At 40.8% G+C, this 16661-nt stretch overlaps 1 protein-coding gene across 9 annotated transcripts in view; it reads right to left on the reverse strand.

The window, feature by feature from the left end:
• Nucleotides 1-14126, reverse strand: part of CPNE3 (copine 3) — a 45824-nt gene extending 31698 nt beyond the window's left edge. Inside the window, exons 1-4 of one of the 9 annotated variants that reach the window (XM_089898999.1) lie at nt 14015-14122; nt 13182-13447; nt 3798-9313; nt 4-143 (exon numbers count right to left, since the gene is read on the reverse strand). In XM_089898999.1, coding sequence (XP_089755125.1) covers nt 4-135 — 132 coding nt within the window. In that variant the 5' untranslated portion in view covers nt 136-143; nt 3798-9313; nt 13182-13447; nt 14015-14122. The other 8 variants (XM_089898995.1, XM_089898996.1, XM_089899000.1 and 5 more) reach the window with 8 other exon arrangements.
• Nucleotides 14127-16661: the final 2535 nt, after the last annotated feature.

Genomic DNA, 16661 nt, shown 5'->3' on the forward strand with positions numbered 1-16661 from the left:
TACCTCATACCACTGTTGACCACTCGTATTCAAAAATAACACACACAAAGGGTCTGACTTTGACCCTACATCTTTATCCAAAAGATTGTCACAGGAAATATTCAGTTCCACCTTTGTGACACACTGGGCAGCCATCTCTTGAGCTGTAAGAAAAGCAAAGAAATGAGAAAGCTGGTGAAATGGTGCCTTTAAGAAGCACATGCATTCCTTGGGAATTCCCTGGCAGTCCAGTGGTTAGGACTCGGCACTTTCACTGCCAGGGCCTGGGTTCAGTCCCTGGTCAGGGAACTAAGATCCTGCAAGCTGCACGGCATGACCAAAAAAAAAAAAAGAGGCACATGCATTCCTAATGAAGTATCTGAATTCTTAAGACAAATTGTCAGAATAGGATAACAGAGTGAACTTGCTAGAATAAGACTTTGTTATATGTGCTTCCAGGCAATTCAGATGTCTTATTAGCCCATGCCAGTGATATTGTTTCAGTCAGATTCTCTTGCTGGGATAAAACTCATTTACTGTGTGACAATAAAATGAAGCTTTGAAGATGGCAAAAAAGACATATTAATCTTTTCATCACTACAAATTTTACCATTCAGAAAAAGTCCAAGTATAATCTTGATCCTTCTTTTAAACATAGCCTTCTGCTACAAAACAAAACAGATTAAACCTCAACCTTAATTTTATCTTTGTTTATCTGACAAGATACTGAGTAAGATATTTGCCATTTTCAAGGAAATTTTGGCTAAGACCCAAGCCTGGGGAATAAAAGACCCCAAACACCCCTCCTCTCCTCACCCCATCCCCGCATATTTTACAGCAGTGGTTCTCAAGCTTTGCTGCTTTTGGAATCACCTGGGGAGCTTTCAAAGCCACTGATGCTGGTGTCCCACACAAAGAGATGTAATCTAATTGGTTTAGGGTGCAACCTGGGCATCGGCTCCTTGGATGATTTCCATGTGCAGACAAGGTTGACAAACCCACCATTCTACAGAGAGCATCCAGCAAATAGGCATGGCTCATCTTTCGTCAAGACTTGCTAAGAAAGACCAGAGTTAGCCTAACTTTCACCCAGCCCTCCTTGCCCCAACCTCCAATCATTATATGAAGAGGACTGGGGAGATGGAGGATTAGCTGGGGGCTGGCCCTGAGAGATGATGCAGTGTTGAGGGTGAGCTACTTTCCTTCCTGAACCCAGGGAAAGAAAGGGCCTGCAGGTGTCACCAAGAAGAGGAAGCAGACATTACATGCCCCAGCTGGAAGTCCACTTAGCCACCTGTCTAAAGCAAAGTGGAGGTTGCAGGTTCTGGAGGCAGAAAGGTACCTCCTCCCCTAGAGCTGCTGGCAACATCCTTAGAATGTGGAGTAAGCAGTTAGTGCCCTTGTCTTCCACTCTGAGATTTAGCTGACATTCTGGGACTACAGGAACGAATCTACTCATCATCTTGTTAGGTTCAAACAGGATTTCTGTGCTGTACAAAATGTGTGATCAGTTCTGAAATAATAAGGATCACTATTAGAAGAGCTCTTTGGCAGTGTCAAAAAACAACTCATATCTTATAGAAACTAAATACTCTGTTAGACTCTAAAAACAGCAGCAATCCTCAATGTGTGTCAAAAAATGCAATACTAGCATTTAAGATTCCTAAATTAAACAGACTAATAAGGTAGGTTTTGTAGTCTTAGTAGCTAAAAATTCCTTTTAAAAGCCATGATATATGTATGTCCCTTCACCTGAGAAGAGAATTATTCCCTAATAAGCAACAAACTTCACAAATTCCCAATTTGCTTCCTAAATTCCCTACGTAGGGATGTTGTAGTAAGACTAAAACTACTATGGCCTTTTACTATGAAGTCAGATTTTTTTTTTTTTAGCCACTTTACATGCACCAAAATTATTAAGTGGTAAAATACACAGTACTGACAACCTGTACGAAAGATACTAAGGTCAAGGAGAAATCAATAAAGCAGACAGAGGAGAATTAACAGTACTAAGAGCGCAGGTGAGACTGACACTGCCCAGGCTTTGAAATCTCATTTAAACAGGTGAAGAGGGAAACAGCACAGGGACAGGAAAGAACAAGACAAGAGAAGCGAGCATCTGTGTCAGGGAAAGCCAAGCAAGACAGAAAGCGGGGCAAGTTTAGAGTGTCCTGAGAGCCAGGTTGAAGGACTCAGTAGGTGTGTAATAAGGCACTACTGCAAGTTCTCAAACTGGGGATAACAGGATGAAATGGTTTATTTTAAAATAAAATAAATAAAATAAAAGTAAATAAAATAAATTCAACAGACAAATGGATAAAGAAGATGTGGTACATATATACAATGGAATATTACTCAGCCATAAAAAGGAACAAAATTGGGTCATTTATAGAGACGTGGATGAATCTAGAGACTGTCACACAGAGTGAAGTCAGAAAGAGAAAAACAAATATCGTATACTAACGCATATACATGGAACCTAGAAAAATGGTACAGATGAACCGGTTTGCAGAGCAGAAATTGAGACACAGATGTAGAGAACAAACATATGGACACCAAGTGGGGAAAGCGGCGGGTGGTGGTGGTGGTGGTGGTGTGATGAATTGGGAGATTGGGATTGACATGTATACACTGATATGTATAAAATGGATAACTAATAAGAACCTGCTGTATAAAAAAATAAATAAAATTTAAAATAAAATGTCACTTGTGTCAAACCTCTTCTAATTTTATCTTGGAATTTAGAACACTCCAACATATAAAGAAAGTCTCTTCATCCAGTAATATGCAAAATACAGAATTTACCAAAATTAGCATGTCTTCCACCAATTTAATTCAGAAGATTAGTTATTTATTTTCTGAAATATATACAATACTAGAGGTATTTGCAATAATAGTGTGAATACAATCACCATTCTTTCTCACTTTGATTTATGAAAAAAGAAAAAGTGCTAAAAACATAATAAGAGGCAAGAAGAAACTAGTAGGAAAGGGGAGATACCTCAAAACTCAAAAGCACAGAGACAATGGTCCAGGGACTTTGAAGCTATGCACATCCATGAAGTCTCTGGCATATTGACACAGGGGCCTCATCCTCAATCTCTTCATCCTTTAGATTGTGCATGCCTAATTCTCCTCTTCTGTGCCTTTGACTAGTACCTCTTCCCCTCCCATCCAAGAAACTGTGAGCATCCCTTTAGGCTCTGTCACCTCCTGACCTTTGGCTACCTTTACTTCTTTGACCTGACCCCTCTCAAGGCTTCAGCCATCCACTTGGCATAAGGTACTCCCAAACCTATATCTTTCATCCCTGTCCCTATGCACAATTACTTTTACTCTATTTTACATCTACTGTTTTCAGCCCTGAAGCATCCTCCCTTGATTGGCCCCTTCCTCTTCATTGCCTCATTTCATAGGCTCTGGAATCAGACTGCTGAGTTCTCATTTGGATCCCACCACTGGCTTAACGTGTGACCTTAGGCAAGAGCTTAACCTCTCCGTTTCCTCATCTACAAAATGAAAATAATAACTGTTCATAGGGTTATTGTAAGGACTAAATGAATTAATATATTTAAACAGTGACTAGAACATGGTAAAAGTTGTTTTATCATTATTATTATTATTTTTTTATTTTAAGACTACCTGCCTCCAGGGTCTGATCCTCTCCTATCTATCCCATGCTTCATATTTTTTATTATTCCATTCCATGTTTCCCAATTATTCCAACCCGCACCAAGTCCCTTGTTTGAGTTACTGCTGCATTAATAGTAACAGATTACTACAGTACAGAACAATATCAAATTTGGAGCAATACACACCTGGGTCGAATCCTGCATCTGGCGCTAGCTGTGTGACCTCGTATAGGTTACTTTCAGAACCTAGATTTCCTCATCAGTAAAAATAAAGACACTGCAAGTGAATTCGCGAATCTGACATGTGCCAGGCATCTTGCTTTTCATATTTAACACAGAATCTATGGAATAAATGTTAATTGTGTAATTTTTTTTCTTTTGCATAAGGTAGTTTAGAGTCTCATAAGCTGCATGGATAATGCAGTATCTTGCGGAGGGACTTAGAATGAGCAAGGACCTCTAAGGCTCCCACAAAACAACTTGTAAAGAATTCTCTACTAGCAGCCAGAAAGCCCTCAAATTTCCAAGGATGGGGAACAGAGAATGAAGATAATACCTATGTGTAATGTCAGTCTCATAGCAAAGAGACACAACACATCAGAAGAGCATTATTTTTTTTCCTTAAACATGCTCATACAAGAGCTACAAAAATAACGTGCCAGGCACACCTGATTATTTAGTAAATTGCTGACAGTTACATTACTGCATTGTAGCTGGGACACAAATTTCCTCTATTAGCAGCAATCCCTCCCTGAAAATGACTCTTTGGGCAGCATCGTTTTTATCTAGAAACCCATTATGGCTGAATGGCAAATGGAAGAAATTACATAAACACTTGGGTCTGAAATGTTCTTAATAGCCACATTTATGAAGATTTTCTTTTCATTTCCTTTCTAAGTAATTAGCCAGCACAGGATAATTTTTATTATATTAAAATATCCAGTTTTTAAAAGAGCAATAGGTATTCTTTTATGATGGAAGAAAACAAAACAAATGTTTTATACCCTTTAGTATGGAAAATAGGAGATTTGGCTGGGATGAGTGGCCAGGCAGAGGAATGCATGTGCAACTAAAGAGCAATTCTATGTATTTCACTCCTCAAAGAGCAGGATGATGGAGAGAAAAGACAGAAATAGCCTCTAGGATTAGACAACAGCTTCTCTACTGTATAGATTACTTACTGGAGAATTGTTCGGTTTCTAAATGCAGTTAACCCCTAGAAAGCGTATGAACCATTCTCCCAGTCACCCTAACTTTCCTGAATCAACATAACACAGATAATTCAAAGAAATTAAAAATTAAGACCTAATATCTGAAGTAGGATCTCATGTGTGAAATTTAAGGCATATGGTTATTCCTATGCCCTAGCTGAAAATCCTCAAGTCCTGTCTGCTTCCTCTTTTCCCATCTTCCCTTAGACTCACTCCTTAGATCTCTTCAGTAAAGGAGATTCTGCCTACTATAACCCCAAATCTCTCCAATGTGGAGGTGCAGAACCTTCCCTATACCCACAGTCACAACTATGTCATGTCTTCTGTAGCTCTCACCTGCCTACTATAATAGTCTCCCAACTGGTATTCCCACTGCCATTTTCTTTCAATTCACATTATGATTTTATCACTTTTAATTAAAAAAAAAAATCAGGGCTTCCCTGGTGGCGCAGTGGTTGAGAGTCTGCCTGCCGATGCAGGGGACACGGGTTTGTGCCCCGGTCCGGGAAGATCCCACATGCTGCGGAGCAGCTGGGCCCCTGAGCCATGGCCGCTGAGTCTGCGTGTCCGGAGCCTGTGCTCCGCAACAGGAGAGGCCACAACAGTGAGAGGCCCACATACCGCAAAAACAAAACAAAACAAAAAACAAAAAAAATCGTTACTGGCTGCCCAGGGTGTACCCTAGTCCAATCAGCTACACCTAGAATTTATGGCTCTGTCTACATCTGCCCCAGCCTACCTAAGCAGCTACCTCTGATAATGACAGGTTTGTAGCATGCTCAGCATATACGACACACTACGAATTGTAGCAATTATTATTTTATTGTAGTCAAATATTTTAATTGACTGTCTCAGCATTGATGGCCTATTATTAAATAGTAAGACTCAAAGCACTTTTTTCATCCTTGTTCATAAAAATCTTCTTGAAATAATAATAAAAGAGCCTCTGGGATTTACACAAAATGAATTTGCCAAAGTAGTCAGCCTTGACTATACATAAGTGTAATTGTCCTAAATTCTCTCAGTAGAGTTTATTTATCTGAGCTACTTCATAGTTGCTGCATGGGGACCAGTGACCAGTGACAATGACTCATTATTTGCCCTAAAACAGTTGGGAGGGAAAAGTCGGTGCCCATCCACCAATGTCTTTAGTAAACATCAGTCTTTAGCTACAAAATGAGAAGTTTGGCAATATTAAAATGTGCTCAAAGGTTTCTTCTGGTTCTAATACCATGACTCACTAATTGCTATCCATAGTGTGTCCTGCATGACTTCCAATGAAAGCGAGCTGGGGTCCCCCTGGGGCAGCTGGAATGCGGCCCAGCAACATTAGCAGTACATGCCTACAGTGTTTCTCAAATTGTGTGGCTCACAACAGTAATAGGTATCCCCCTCCTAAAAAAAGTGGGAAAAGGGTAATATGTCAGTAAATCCAAGAGCTGCTACACTACTTGTAAGTCCCAAGTCAAACCAACAGGTGTATATATTAAGAGGTTACTGTACACCCATTACTATGCTAAGGATGGGGGTGAGGGGCATGATACAACAATAGAAGACCTTAGTGCGCATTATAAGTGTACCAGGTGATCCAATCACTCAACACTGAATATCTTCTATGCGTTGTAAATACAGAGGGTGGAGGGATGCAAAAAAAAAAAAAAAAAGGTGAAATAAATACCTAGCTATCTCTGTATACATAGAAGTATAAAACTGTATGGTGCAGACAGAGGGCAACAAAAGGCCTCAGAGGTTTTGTTTTGTTCTGTTTTGTTTTTGCGGTACGCCGGCCTCTCACTGTTGTGGCCTCTCCCGTTGCGGAGCACAGGCTCCGGACGCGCAGGCTCAGCGGCCATGGCTCACGGGCCCAGCCGCTCCGCAGCATGTGGGATCTTCCCGGACCGGGGCACGAACCCGCGTCCCCTGCATCGGCAGGCAGACTCTCAACCAGTGCGCCACCAGGGAAGCCCCTCAGAGGTTTTTAATCCTCAGAAACCGAGGATTAAAAGTATATTCCATTACAAATGAATTTGCATTCATATTGTCACTTGCTACTGGATTTTCTTTCCCCTTAAACTTAAAGGTAGAGAGTGTGGGAACAGAGAAAGTGAGGAAAGAGGAAAAGGAAAGATAGTTACTTCCATACATCTGGATAATTTTGGGGTTTGCTTTTTGCAATTTTCAAAGTGCTTCCAAATAATATATTATATTCTGTGCTTTACCAAAAAACCCTAGACAATTGGCCAGGCTAAGGAGTACTACTATATGGTAAGAGGTCAATACATCATAGCTATAACTATAATACTAAGCGTGAAAATATCTGGATTGCCCCAAAACATGTTCATAATTTTCAGCACATTGTTAATTTTCAAAACAATGCATAGTGTCTATTAAAAAAATGAATTTCTCCAAAAAGGTTAAATTAGTTACCCAACATAAACAAGCTAATAAGCGGCAAGGCCGGGGCAAGAACCCAGGTTTTTTTCCCCTCATGCCAGAATGCCCTGAGGGCACTAAAGCATCTAATTAATCATTACTTAGTATAACAGCAATATTTTCTAATTAATTTCCTTATGACTTTTTACTTATTATATCAAATGTTATATTCAGCCTGATACAACTTAATGAATAGGATCTTAAAAATTACAAGATTAATATTTATACCATAACAATCACTATCTTTTTTTTTTTTTTTTTTATGCAGTATGCGGGCCTCTCACTGTTGTGGCCTTGACGCGCAGGCTCAGCGGCCATGGCTCACGGGCCCAGCCGCTCCGCGGCATGTGGGATCCTCCCGGACTGGGGCATGAACCCTTGTCCCCTGCATCAGCAGGTGAACTCTCAACCACTGCACCACCGGGGAAGCCCATATCACTATCTTTCTTAAACAAGTGTAACCAGAATAAGAGCTGAATGGTTTATATTTACATCATAGCAGTTCCTCTTCAAGAGAGCCCATTAGATTGTAAATTACTTAAGGCTAAGAAAGTATTTGCTCTGTGCTAGACAGTCTCCACACACACAGATCTACATGTGGGTCACTGGATCTCAGTGTTCTCTGAGCACACTGCTAGACCATCTTAAGGGAGCAAAACTAATTCTCAGGAATACACCACACTTAATATCCAAGACTCTGGTATCGAAAAACTTACAATAAAGAAAATTACACTAGGTTTGACCAGTATTCAGAAGACAGTGATGCCCACATTGTTACTTAATCCCAACCATGGGATACTAGAGATGGGCATAGGGAATTAGGTCAAATACAGAAGCACAAAAAACAGAGAAAGGGGCATGCTTTCTTTTCAATGTGCAAAAGGGACCACAAGAGGTCACTGGCTCAGGAGTCAGAAAAACTGGACTACAGTTCTGTGTCAGTCACACCATAGATGGGTAAATGCTGCAGCTTCTCTAGGCCTCAGGGTTTTTCAATCGTTAAATCTAAGAGTGAGTCAATCACTTTAACCTGTAAGGCTGCTTCCAGTTAGTGTTCTATGACCTTAATTTAATTACAGTGAACATGACACTTGTTTAGGAACTGGTAGTTAAGGAGTAGGAAAAAAAACTTTTTAAAAGGGGGGAAGAGAAAGTTTATAATAACCAAGGAGAGAAATAAAAGGAAAAGGATAAAGTTTTCCAAACTCAGCCTCTATCTCCCACTATTGAAAAAGTTGTATCTGAAAAAAATATTTATTCAGTTACTCTCCCACTGAAGGAGGTACCTTTGCTTGAAATTGTTATTCAATCCCCCAACCCAACATGACTGGAAAAAATAATGCATATCAACAAACAAAACAGAGGGCCCAGTCTATTAGGTACAGGCAGCATAGTAAGGAAGTAAATTTTACTACCATCCATGGAATTTCACATTATTAAACTCTCAGCTCATATCATGGCAGCAAAGGGAATCAGCTTTTGGCCACCGTGTGTTTTTTAAATGAATTTCCAGATTCTTCAGTTATACTGAACAAAATCTAAATAGATCTATTGCTGATACCTGAACATGCAGAATTGGAGACAGCAGGAGTTAATATGAAAGTGTTGACACTTGATCACTCTTTTCTTTCCTTGAACACAAGGAGTAAGTGCAGTTCTACCCTGTCCTCATTGCTACAAAGTAAGCAATCAACTAAGGCCCCTTCCTTGATTTCTCTATGAAATCTCACCTGTTCTATGATTCATAGCAGGCTACAGAATTTACTTAACATGTGTTTCAGGTTATACTGCTTTACTAATCCCTTGGCTGCTGTATATACATTTTAGAAATGTAACTGATTATATTTTCAAGCGTATCAAATGAACAGTTCATCATAGGTGCACTGAGTGATGTGTTAATAAAAGTTAGAAGCAGTGGGCTTCCCTGGTGGCGCAGTGGTTGAGAATCGGACTGCCGGTGCAGGGGACACGGGTTCGTGCTCCGGTCCGGGGGGATCCCACATGCCGCGGAGCGGCTGGGCCCGTGGGCCGTGGCCGCTGAGGCTGCGCATCCGGAGCCTGTGCAAAAAAAGTGACATCTCAGCATTGCCTCACCTTACGAAACATGCATCTTGGCAGAGTTAGCTACACAGTACATACCTCACCTACTTAAGTGAATCATCTTTTACCAAAAACTGCCTTGATAAAAATCAGAGCTGCATCCCCTAGGAAAAAATTCCAGGATGCTCAATTGAAAATTTTGTTAAGTTACAATAAAGACTCAGTAAATCTGCTGGCCAGCTGTGCAGCAGGCAGTTAGACATTATATTAAGGCACAGCAACCTGCTCAGATTGAATTCCCTTGGGGTTCTCATTCCCCTCAGGGCATTTTAAGAACTTCCCACCTTCTGCAATCTCCCAGATGTTGGACCAGAAATCAGAACGTCTCACCTACCCTTATTATCCAACTATGCCCAACTCTGAAAGAATGCTTTCTAAAACTTGGCTCCCTCCTCTTCTCAGCTGGGCACATGTACTATCTAATTGGGCAAGACAGGCATTTCACATTTTAATACTACATGCTCCTCTCTAGTTCATGGTGAACAATGACATGAAAATTCTTTCCACTTAAAACTGCAACAATTACAGAGTTTAAAAGCTTGGTTTGTCCTCAGGGTTTAAAAGTTTGTATGTTGAGAAAGAACTGTTGAGATGTTTATACATTTCCTGATTTCAAGAATATTCATTTTATGGTTGCTTAGCATACACATTCCAGCTGTTTTTAACTTTCTGGCAAATCGCTTTATATTTCCTAATCATGAACAGTTTAATAGTACTATTCATTCACTCAACACTCATTCAACAAATACTTACAGAATGCCTGTGTGTCAGACACTGTTCTAAGGGATTAGGAGTCAACAATGAACAAAACAGACAAATATCCCTGCCCTCATGTGGTTACACTGTAGGGAGATATATAGTATGATAGGTGATGGTAAGGGCTAAAGAGAAAAACAAAGCACAGAAGGGGAGCAAGAAGTATTGAAGGTGAAGTGTCATTTTAGTATTTTATCGACTTATTTTGACAATACCATTGAAAAATACTTTTTAAAATTTTCCCTTCTTTTTAAAAAATTCTGACCCCTAAGCAGATTGTACATTGGTTTTTCCATTAAGCGTTTCTAGGGAAGACAAAAGCTTAAACTTGGGGTGTGGATAAGTTAGATTGTGTCTAACAAGCAGTGCATTATGAAGCCATGCGATAAAGGCCCTAATAGTGAAATGACCTGTTGGAAAGTTGGAGGTTTGGGTGAGCTTCCTGCATGGATCGCTCAAGGGGTGCTCTTCCTGTGGACCAGGAACGCAGAATCTCTAAAGAAACCCTTTGCTCTTAAGATGTAATTTACATATTTGCTTTCAGTTGAAATAACTGAAAATATTAAATCTAACAGTTGTTTGTCTAATATAGAGAGTGTCATATGTATTTAAGTTGTGTATTTTTATAAAGTAAGCCAAATACCAAGAAAGGGGGGAGAGGGAGCAGATAAATTTCTCCTTACAGTTGCAGATATCTATTTTAACGTCCACTATCACCTTAGGGTCTAGAGGCATGGTAAACTAAATGCTCAGAGTATTCAAGTAGCCTGATGAGAATGCATATTGCAACCACACTGCTGCTTTGGTAATTTTCACAGGAACCAGACGTAATACATCCACTTGGTAAGAGGATATTTCAAAATTATTTGCCAAGATTAATAAGCAGTATGTCACATTTTTCATGGAGAAACAGTGTTAGTATGCTATCCATCTAATTTATATTGGTAAATTTGACTATTACATTGACTATTTTAATGTCTTTTTAAAAATTATGATTGCATACTCATAAGCTGTTATATATTAAAAGAATAAACAGTCTCTCCAAAAGAATCCCAATACCCTGCCCCCACAGCTTCCTCAAATATATTTAAACCAGCATAACTGGCTTAAATGTAGTTATCATAATCTTATCAAAAAGTAGAGTGGTGATCATTCTGTAAAGTATAAAAATATCAAATCACTGTTGCACCTAGAACTAACATAGTATTGTAGTACTTCAATTTAGTAGCACTTCATCATATTGTAATACTTCAATTGAATAAATAAATAAATAAATAAAACATATACATAATGTCTGCCTTCGATCATCATATTAGAAACTTAAATAATGTAGTCAAATAAAATCTATGATACTTTACTTTTAGGTGCTAATTTAAACCTCCTTCTAGCCAGTCTTTTAATAAATCTTTTACCAAGTATTCTACCTAATTGTTTGGACTTTAACCCGATTAGCAATCCTTATAAGGTAAGTAAGAACAGAAAGGGAAAATATTGGTGGGAAGGAAGCTGGCCTGTAGGTAATAATGGGTACATTAAAGGAATGGCCAAGTTTGGACTCTTCAAACTTGTTGAGTGCCACCAATGAAAGTAGTATTTATCCCTGCTAAAAGATCCACCTAAAAGATCATGCTTTTGATGAGCAGTGGTGGCTAGTCACAAATCCTTGAAGGTCAAATGTTATTTAATCATATTTCACATCCTACACTAACTCTCTTGGTTTTGCTGACAGGCATACTTTCTAACATAATACATCACTGGCTAAAGAAAGTTTTGAAAAAGAAAGAGAAAAGAAAACTCTAATAGTAAGAAGAAAGCACAGTAATCACCAAGAAAGAAAGAGGGCAAGGAACACTATGTCTAAAGCTATACCAAAAATTGACAGGAGTTAGGGTACAGTATGAATTGGGTATCTGAACCCAGGCTACAAAGGAAATATTCAGGGCAAGAGTGATACCACTGTAAAGAGTATATAAAAATACGTAATACTTAGGTTGCCTTAAATTTATGTGGAAATGAAGACCATTGTCTATAAAGTGTTCACAGCTATAGGTAAAATTAGGAGAGGTGTTCAGTCATTAAGCAACCCTTAAAAGGCAAAAAACCATTTTGTTTCCCCCGTCCTGAAATCTCCTGTCCTTCTCCTTTCTTAGGGGCTCAATCTGAGAGAAGAAATCCTGAAAGAGAACTGCACACTTGACTGTGGGGTTATGCCAGGCACTGTGCTGAATGCTGTGCAGTGCTGAAATGCAGCTCCCCCTCAGAGGCAGAGAGCCTCAGCATGGTCCAGTCCCAGACACCTACCTCTCAGAATGTTTTCAGCCCAGAGTGGGATGCATTTCTCCAATTCATCAGCTAAAAGGAACTGCCTTATTAAAAATTCTCACAAAGGCAAAAGAGTGGCCCTGGGTACCATAGATTAATCTATTGATGTGCCTATAATTGCCATCATACATGTCATCTGTTCTTAGTTCTCCATTCTTTTCTTATCCTTTTCTGCCTCCCTCTACCTATGCTCTAGGCCCACACAAATTGTGTTTGGCTCTAGCTGGCAGCACTAAGAGCTGGAGTTTGCTGTCCTCAATTAATGACAACAGCAGGATATATGTAGCTATATATAGCTTACCACTATGTGCCTGACACTTTGCTAAGTGTAGTCCAAAAATGATCTTTTTTAATCTTTATAACAACCCTATGACATAGGAGGTATTTTATCTCCATTTTACAAATGCAGAAACAGGCCCTAAAAAATTAAGTAACCTGCCCAAGGTCATACAGCTAACAAATCTCAACGTATAGATCTCATACCTAGGTATCCATCTTATCCCAAAGAGTAATAATGTTCTTTACATTAAGCCATAAAGCCTGTGCTCAGAAATCATACAGATGTGAATTTCAACTCTAATGCTACCACTTACCATTTGTGCAGTTTGGTAAATTATTCAATCTGAGTTTCCTCGAGTGTGAAATGGAATAGCAATACCACTTAAGTTGGCGGCTGTGAGCACTAAATGAGCTAACATATATAAAAGTTGTCGGGCAGTGCTTGTGGGATACTGTAATCAATACTCACTGCGTTCAATCCCGCCCTTCCTTCTGTTTGATTATCAGTTATAGAGGCAGCCACGAAAAGATAACACCAAGGATAAGCAAAAATTGTGGATCATCATCAAGCACAACGTCAGTGGTAGGCTTGCTCGGTCTCCCAGAGGTTCCGGCACTGCAAAACTAATGTAACCGCACTTCCTCCACGTCCCTGGTTGCGGTGAGCCCCAAACAGAAGAAATTCGTAGCTGGAGCCTGAACTGGAGCCGTTAGGATACGACACCTCGCAACCTCCTGCTTTACACCAAAATCAAGAATCACCTTTGCCCACCCCACCTACCTAGCAGCTTCCCCTGGAACCATCGCCTACTCTGAGGCCCACCCCATTCCTCTGGGTATTCGCTAAGGCAGAGAGGGACGCGTGACCCAGTTACCTCTCCGGGCTAGGAGCTGCGGCAATTTCTGGGCGTGTCCCCCTTCCCTGGGCCGCAGGCCTGACTCCCCGCCTGGAGGATCCCGGGCACCGCCCGCCCAGGTGCACTAGCACCAGGTCCAAGAGGCGCCTCGCGGCCCGGAGCTGAGCCCGGAACTCTGGCTACACCGGGAGGCGCGGGGCAACCCTGGGTCTCGGCAGGCCGCCGATCTCGGGTCCAGCGGATCCAGAGGCCCCGCGCGCCCCGGCCTATCCCTGGCCGCGGGTAGCCCAGGATGCACTTACAGCGCGAGGTCAGGGCGGGCCGAGTCGCGCGGAGCCTGCGGGCCCGATTCTCCCGACCCGGACTCTTCTCCTGCCCCAGGGGATCGGTGGGTTGCGGGTGGCCCGCCACTCCGGGCCCGAAACAGAAAGAAGTCCGCACTCACTTCTCCGTCTAAGGTGTAGAAGTCGCTCCAAGGTAGAGACCAGGCAGGCACACACCGCGGAACCTCCCGGCCGCCTGGGATTCACGGAAACCTGGGGCGGATCCGGCTGACGGGAGGGGCGGGGCAGGGCTGAGGCCGGCTCCGCCTATCCCGGCCACTGCCTGCCCAGAGCTCGTAGACACTGATCTGTTCCAGTAGGTTGATGCTTCAGGGGTAGTAGATCGCTCGCTTACCGAAAACTCCAAGTTTACTTAAGGCGTTTAAGTAAGTTATTTGGTGCACCAAAATAAGTTCCTGAAAATAAAAGAAGTTATATTTGAGAAAATTTATACCACAAGCTGAACCAGGAAAGAACCAGCTTCAGCATGAAAGTAGTGAAATGCTAACTACTAACCATTCTTATCTAGAGCGCTTTCAATGTGCAACTATCGGAGTCATTTGATATTCTTAATTTCATTTAATCCTCACAATTTTGTAACGGATTAGTGCCATGATCCCCATTTCGCAAGTGAGAAAAATATGACTAACTGGAGATTTGATAGCTAAGTAATTGGCCTATTTGCCCAGATTCAGAGTAACCTCTAAGTGCCCTACTTGACTGCGACTTGATGCTGCTTGAGATTAAACTACTACGGAAAATATTGCTCCATCTGACTGCTTGAAGTTTGAATTTCTGTCCAAAAAAACAGGGACAAAATCAACAGGCAAACACATGGGAAAAAATATTTGCCACAAACCTGACATTCAAAAACAAGGGTTAGTATCTTAAGTATAATTGTCCTTAAAAATAGAAAAATGGGCAAAAGATAACTTTTTTAATTACAGAAGAAATGGAAAAATGAACCAAAGAAGAAATATAGACTTTTCTAAGCCAAACTTTTCTTTTAATCCAAAAAAATGCAAAGTAAACACTTTTAAGTAATCGTATCAGTGCAAGTGAAGATTCATTCCTTTATTCAACACCTCCTGGGTGCCTGTTATGTGCCAAACATTGTTCTATAAACATTGTTCTATAGAGACTTGTGATAAAACAGTGACAGACAGAAGCTTCTACCCTAGAGGGAGAACAAATAATAAGTTATTTAAAAGAAGCAAAATGATTTCAGATAGCCATAAGTACTGTGAAAGGGAAATCAAAATGGAGTCAGTATTGCTAAAAGAGCTTTCTAAAATGGAGCCAGGAGTCCACTGAGGAAGTGTGACTCATGTACATCTCAGCTCAGGTGGAATCTTAACAGGCACATCCAGAACATCTGCCCAATGTTCATGAAAATCAAGATACTTATTAGACCCTTGTGATAGCCTATCCATTAAGAACAAGTATCTTCTTTTCTGCATCAGAATCAACCATAATTCTTGCCAGACAACTTTAACCACCTCGTAGTTTCTGCCTTTATAAGCCCCTGTCTCTTTCTCTTTCCAGAAACACTCTTCCGGTTTTACTCAAGTCTGTATCTCCCAAATTGCAATTACCAAGACCCCCAAATAAAGCTCTTTGTTCATTGCAACCTTGATATTGATTATTGTTCACAGTACCATGAGGAAAGTAATACAGGGTAATGTGACAGAAAGGGACTTGGGGATAATAAGAAACTTTTCAGACAGGGAAGGTCTCTCGAAGGTGGTGACATTTTAGCCTTCGCTAGTGGCGCAGTGGTTGAGAGTCCGCCTGCCAATGCAGGGGACACGGTTTCGTGCCCCGGTCTGGGAAGATCCCACATGCCGCGGAGCGGCTGGGCCCGTGAGCCATGGCCGCTGAGCCTGCGCGTCCGGAGTCTGTGCTCCGCAACGGGAGAGGCCACAACAGTGAGAGGCTCGCGTACCGCAAAAAAAAAAAGGTGGTGATATTTTATATGAGAACTGAAAAATAAGAAAGACCCAGTCCTGCAAAGATCTGAAGGCAGAGGAATGATAGCAGGGACAAAGGCAGGAATAGACTTAGCAAACTGCAGGAACAGAAACAAGGCCTTTGTGGTTGGAACATAGTAGGGAGGAAAGAGAAGTGTTTTATTTTGTTTTTACTAAAGGTTGGTAAAAATAACCTTTTTGTTTTATTTTTGATTCTGTTTTTACATTAAAGTGAAGGTCCTCAGGTACCACTAATTTAGTTACAAGTTTCAAAATTTCCAGAATACATAGTATCAATACCCAATTTTCATCACCTTTGTCTCCACTAAAATAGGGAGTAGAGACAATGAAATGGTTTTGTGCTTTTAGTACCCAATAAGCAATCTCTCAATTAAATAGACAGTGCCATAGCTATTCAATGTACTTATTCATTTTCCTCAAACTATAGTCTAAATTCCATTCTACTTTTGTACTTATTCATTCGCCCATTTATTCAACACATACTGAATGCATACTATGTATCAGGCATAACAAGGTTCTAGAAACAAAGAACAAATAGGCATGGGACTTAACACCTGGTGGAGATTTAAAGGGATGCTAAAATGAATGAGATATTCACAAAATAGTCTCTTGGCGTTCTTCTACCTCACTGGTTGTTCCTTTTTATCTCCTTTGCTTTTTGATCCTCATATTCCCAGTTCTTACACTGGAGTACCCCAGGGTTTAGTTCTTGACTTTTCTTTTTTCTGTCTTCATCCACACCTTTAGTTACCTCATCTAGCCTTACAGCTTTGAAATC

Source organism: Delphinapterus leucas, chromosome 17 (assembly GCF_059928025.1).
Source record: "Delphinapterus leucas isolate spDelLeu-1000000601 "Yukka" chromosome 17, BTC_Dleu_Yukka2, whole genome shotgun sequence".
NCBI classification, from domain to species: Eukaryota; Metazoa; Chordata; class Mammalia; order Artiodactyla; family Monodontidae; genus Delphinapterus; species Delphinapterus leucas.